The following is a 6,167-nucleotide window of genomic DNA, read 5'->3' on the forward strand; positions in this document are numbered from 1 at the left end:
TGAGCAATATGATAATGAATTGGGTTTCTCAAAATTTTGTGAACTCTGGTCGAGCTTATGTCTTATTAATTGTTGGTGCTGCTGGTACACCCTCAATTTGTGTATGCTTAATACATCCAAATGTCATGCTGATGTTAGCTGCAACATCTATCAAGGATGATGACAAAGAACTAAAAGAAAACAGTGTAGTGTTTGGAATCAAAAGACTGCAAGATGAGGTGCTGTCCTGAAAAACCTGAGTTGGAAGTTTATTTAGTAGATGTTTTCAAAGTAGGCTATATGGTCTACAAGGAATGGTAGAATACAAATAGTGGGTTCACACTCAAAGATACACACTAGGCATGTGTCAAGCAACTATAGAAGGAACTACAGCAGAACTGGCTTTAAAAATTAATGGTCTGGCAAACCATCATATCATTTCAAAATACCAAAGTTCATAACTCAGGCTCCTGAATGAAACTGCTGCAGATGGCATAAAGATCATTTTGGATTTTGCTGACAACTATTAATTTGGTTTCAAGATGTCATTCAAGGGTTTCATTGAGCAAACAGCCATGCTACATTGCATCCCTTTGTGCCAAAAAACTACAGAATAGCAGTTTCTGTATTGATAGTGACAGTATTTGTCATGACAGCATTGCAGTTAGTGCATTCATAATGAGACTGATCAAATATCTGACGATAGTGATAGGTTAAATTGTAAGCACTTTCATTAGTTTAGTGATGGATCTGTTGTCCAACAGAAGAAATGTATCAATTTATGTCTGCATGAAATTTGGTAGCTCTGTTGAGTGAAATTTCTCTGGAACCAGCCATGTGAAATCACCTTGTGCTGAATCTGAAAGACTGGCACCCTATTACAGTTTGCAGAGGCCATTACATAACCAAACAGTGACACACTTTAATCAGCTTGACTTCTGACACTTTTCTTTTTTTTTCACACAGAAACCAACAGAACAAATTCAATTTGAACAGAAACGATGTGGTTCACCAAAGGCCACCAATCCCACTGGTTTACACAGTGTCCGCTGCACAAACTAAGCTGACACTTGGTGTGGTGCCTCGTAGGAGCAACTGTTAAGGCACTTCCCATTTATGATGACTCCCGTCAGCCACTGCACCATGTGTCAAGGTAGTTTGTGTGTACGAAAATGCTTTGTGGGAGGGAAATTTATGTGATGTTTCATTAGAATGGAAAGATCCTTAGTCAGCCTATGGCCCTGTCTGTCCCTTCCACAGCACATCCATTAAATATACTTGCTAGATTCCATAGCAACACATAGTTATAATCGCACAACCACAACCATCAGCAGCACCACCATATGGGAAGCAATATACTGGCACATGAACTGAACAAGACAGTATTGGCATTTTATTTAGTATTATGTGAAAAACAATTATTCCAGTTACAGTACATTTTAAATTCAAACTTGCTGAATTTTCGTTTGTTTTATTCCTGCTTATTGTTTGGAAGTTGATTTATACTTAACTAGACCTAAACTTTTAGTTTTACTGATGTAAAAGCAGTTTCCACCGATTTTCTTCTGTTTGCTCAATACTGTCACACTGTACCATATACACTATGTATGAAAAATAACAACTTTGAGCGATGCTTTTCATCCATAAGCACAGGCATGGTTCCAAAATTAAACAGTATGGCTTCTTTCTAGATACAGAATGACAAAAAAGATTGAAGAACATCCAACTGAGATATGGGCCTCCAAAAATACTAAAAATTTTGCATGTGCATATATTTTGATGGAGAAGTCCATAGGCTACTGTAGAAAAACCACATGAGGACAGCATGGCCGAGTACCACATTAAAATTCTTGGTTGAACCTGGCCATAAAATTATGATTTATGGCTGGTTAAAGATGAGCTTTCCAAAGGGGAAGGAAGGAAGGAAGATTAATTCTTATAAAGTCCCATCGACAACAAGGTCATTTGAGACTGACCACAACTTCAGAGTAAGAAAGAATGGATTAGAAACTCAGCCATGGCCTTTCAAAGGAACCACTGCAGCATTCATCTCAACCGATTTAGGTAAGTTGCGGACAAGCTAAATCAGAATGGATGATTGGGGATTTGAACTGTTGTTCTCTCGAATGTGAGTCCAATTCGTGCTAACAACTGCACTGCCTTGCTCTGTGGGCAAGGCACACAACAAATTTCCCACTATCTTTGAGGAAATACAAACTGTCACCACATGTATTTAAAAAATCTAATCACTGATATATTCTTATTCGGCACAAAATGTTGTATAGGTATGCAAAAGCATGGGCTTGAAACTTTCAGAAAAGTTATCTGAAGTTGGCTTTTTTTGCATGTGTGGAAGTGGTGCAAACTTGGGAACCCTATTTATGAGAAGCTGCACGTAACCACCCACGACACTGGTGATGCCACTTAAAAATTTCATTAGATTTGGAACTGGTCAAGCTGGGCCCATCTCTAAAACTGATCCACTCATATGGAATGCCCCTACATAATCCATTCTTGATAAATGGAAAGGTAGAACTGCTGGGCACATGTTTCTCATTGCTTCACGGCTCCGTGTCTCTCTGTAGGAGAGCACAGAATGACAACCAGTGATTTTGTGACAGCTTGTACAACTTTAGTCAGGTGAAGTAGTTTTCCTTTTTCCCCCCACATTTTGCAGCAGTACAATACAAGAGAAGTAGCCTAAATGTTAAACTACAGGCCCACACAGCTGCAGATACAATTATGAACATCATCCTCACAAATCAGATTTTTTTTTTAAGGAAGGACAGAACAGTACAATTTGGAACACAGTAGCTTCTTAATGGCAACTATGAGACGATAATTCTTCCTGGTTCTCTTGGCGGAAAACTCATGAACCAATACATCAAACTTTTTTTAGGCATACAAAATACATCTGCTTGACACACTTTAACATTCACCTTAATTAATAATGAATGAATGAATGAATGAAACTTCTTATCCCAAAATAAGAATTCAATATTAAATTAATGTGCCTACGAAGCATACCATACTGTTATTCTACAGACAATAAATGAATGTATAATCATTAAACTGCCCAAGACATACATAAATAAGGAGGATGTCTCTACCTCTGCATTCCACCTCGCCAGAAAAACAGTACTACAGTCCCGCTGGCGGATGCCATCATCAGAAAGATTTAGTCTTAGGCTTTCCAGGGATTACCATGTAGGAAAGCTTCAGTTCTTCAAAACATTTGAAGCTCTATTGAGTAATGGCTGCAAACATCATCGGCAACATGTTAGAATGTGTATTTCAAGACACATTTCTGGACATTTGTGTGGTTCTCACCAAATCAGAAAACTGATACTATTTTTTCTAAACAAATTTCATGGTTTCCACAGAACTGCCCCATTATGTTTTAAAGTGATAACGTCCGACTGAGAAAGGTTGTCGATCACTTAAGAGCCCGTTTTTCACTAGTATTAGATTCATAAACAGCAAGCAGTGTAATCAACATTTTACTGCAATTATAACTTTATATCATATGTTGACGCCCTATACATATTACAGTAATTTGACCAGTACGTTTCCATCCCATCTACATTATGTCAAACACTACAACTTACACTACCAAAAGAACATATGAAATCTTGACTTGAATATCTAGTAAACACGTTATGAGTCCAACTCAAATCTAGAAAGAGTTACGATCAGCTGTACATTCCTACCTTTTACAACTGTAAATGCGTTTCTGTACTTTACACGAATAATTTGAAAAGAATACACAACCACGTTGGATAGGCTTTTTCTACAAACTTTTTTTCTTACACTCCCAAAGCAAAGATTGTTTTCACCAAACATGTCACCACCATACTGCGCATTCATGAAATAATTACACATGCCCTGCTAACGAACAATATCTTGAACGCACCACTGATTTCTGCAACACATTCATTACCTAATATTTATCTACTAGACAATACACACCTCCTAATCAGATATTGCAAGATGGTTGCTAAGTCCGAGTCTTGATCTGAACTATCGTCGGATCTCGATCGCGAATCACTATCGTCCATTCTCCTAGACGTAGACGTTCCCATAAATGCGCACTGCACTCCACTTTTTCAACTATTTCTTTCCTTTATGAGCGATTCACAGATTGCCTGATAATGTGAAATCAACTTATAACGTAACATCTGAACAAAATACAATCTAACATATCACAAACAAATAATTCCATAGACTTTCGTGCAATCAGATGAACAAAGAAATTCTGAGCAATCCACAGGCTCAACAGGAAACACAGGCAACGTTTCGATAGTCGATTTATGCACACAGCACGGTAGGCACTATTTGCATGAGAAATTACTTCATTCCATGCGCTATTACGAATAGCACAACGCACTGCTTCAACACGACTCTAGGCCCACTAATTTGCCACAAGACACGGCGCCACTAGGTAGACAACAGTAGACGAGAAGTTGCAAGCAGGCAACATCCGTTCCCTGGACAGTGCTTGGTCATCACCCATAAAATTAATAGCCAAGAAAAAAAGGTTCTGTAAGACTATGCGGTCACTACAGGTCCCTTAATCCCTGCATGATTCGTGGCATCTACCCGTGTCAAATACTCAAGATTTTACACATTCTCTCTTGGGAGCAACGATTTTTTGTCTCATTGACTGCCGCAAACTACCAAATCCCAATGTATTCAGACAACATCCGTAAAACAGCCATTATCACACCTTTCAGCTTATTCAAGTTGTTAATAATGACATGACTGGAAAACGCGGTGCGTAGCCGGCAGTAATTAAGTGCTGGAGTGCTTTTCAAAGTCGGTTGCTGTACCTTGATGGCAGTTTCATTTTCTCCACTGACTTCTACAGTCACGAAAGACACTTGAGATTCGTTCTCACTGCGCTACATGACTCAGGAATATAATCAATTAAGACAAATCGCAGTTCTGGAAGCATGCAGTTACATTCCTTGGACACACTCTGAATGCAGAGGAAATCAAACCAACTCCTGACCATGCTGAATTCGCTCGTCAGCTACTGCAACCGTGACTTACCGTGACCTTCGCCGGTTCCTGGGTCTCTTCAGCATTTATCGTCGAGTCTTAGCAGTTCAGGCACTGCTTATTGAGCCTAATGCATGAGGGAAATGGGAATTAGTATGCCCCACAGACTTGCAAACGCCATTCGACTGCTCTAAGGAATCACTTGCGATGGCAACCTCACTGGCACGCCCTATACCATACCCTGAACTCTTTATCGCAAGGGACACCAGCAACTCAGCTCCTGGGACGGTGCTCTAGAAAGAGATGCTACACAGCCCCTCCAATTCTTCTCCAGGAAACTGACAATATCCTAAACACAGGGATCAGCACTCTGCTGTGAATTACTGGTAGTATACAGTGGTATAGGATACTTTCTGGAAGATACAAAGGGACACCATGTCATAATGTACACGACCACAAATTAGTGGCAGACACCATACAATGCTCATCAGCAATGGTCAACCCAAGGCAGTTCCACCATCTCGACTGGATTACTTAATATTCAACCGACGTCCGCCACCTGCACAGGGCAGATAACATCGTGGCCGACTATCTTTCTCAAGTGCAGAAAATCTCTCTCACACTGGATTACAACAGATTAGCAGATGAACAAGAGCAGGACCCAACAATTCAAGCTTCACTCGCAGACATTTCTTACAGTCTCAGAATCGAACAGCGATTGATCTGAGGATCGGAGGTCAATTTCCTTTATGATGTGTCTCAACACATGGTGCGACTGATACTACCCAAGTCAAAGTGGCAGGTAATCTTTGATCGCCCTTACTGATGATCTTGCTTGTCACTGTGAGCTTCATTTGGTCATGTGTTAGACGCAACTGCCATGAGTGGACGCATATGTCCCTTGATTGTCTGCGAAATTGCGAAGTGAGGTGGACCAACACACACAGCCATTCCTTAACAGTATCGAAATACCATGCAGGCGCTTCCACTGCATGCATTAAGACCTCATGGGACCTCTGCCAGAGTCAGAAAGGTACAAATACCTTCTTTCAATGGTTGACCGAGTTTCTTACTGGGTAAAGGCTGTTCCTAGAGCAGAATCAACAGCCAAGATCTTCATAATCGCATGGATATCATGTTTTGGTGGTCTGGATACCATCACCACGGATCAGGGGCACCAGTTCTAA

At 40.2% G+C, this 6,167-nt stretch overlaps 1 protein-coding gene across 4 annotated transcripts in view; it reads right to left on the minus strand.

The window, feature by feature from the left end:
* LOC126253630 (DDB1- and CUL4-associated factor 11-like) overlaps nt 1-4,213 on the minus strand; it is a 129,721-nt gene extending 125,508 nt beyond the window's left edge. For 2 of the 4 annotated variants that reach the window (XM_049955123.1, XM_049955115.1), the window contains exon 1: nt 3,949-4,213. In XM_049955123.1, coding sequence (XP_049811080.1) covers nt 3,949-4,061 — 113 coding nt within the window. In that variant the 5' untranslated portion in view covers nt 4,062-4,213. Of the gene's footprint in view, nt 1-3,089; nt 3,237-3,948 lie in introns of all 4 variants that reach the window. The other 2 variants (XM_049955133.1, XM_049955142.1) reach the window with 2 other exon arrangements.
* Between the last annotated feature and the right edge of the window lie 1,954 nt (nt 4,214-6,167).

Source organism: Schistocerca nitens, chromosome 1, assembly GCF_023898315.1.
Source record: "Schistocerca nitens isolate TAMUIC-IGC-003100 chromosome 1, iqSchNite1.1, whole genome shotgun sequence".
Lineage (NCBI taxonomy): Eukaryota > Metazoa > Arthropoda > Insecta > Orthoptera > Acrididae > Schistocerca > Schistocerca nitens.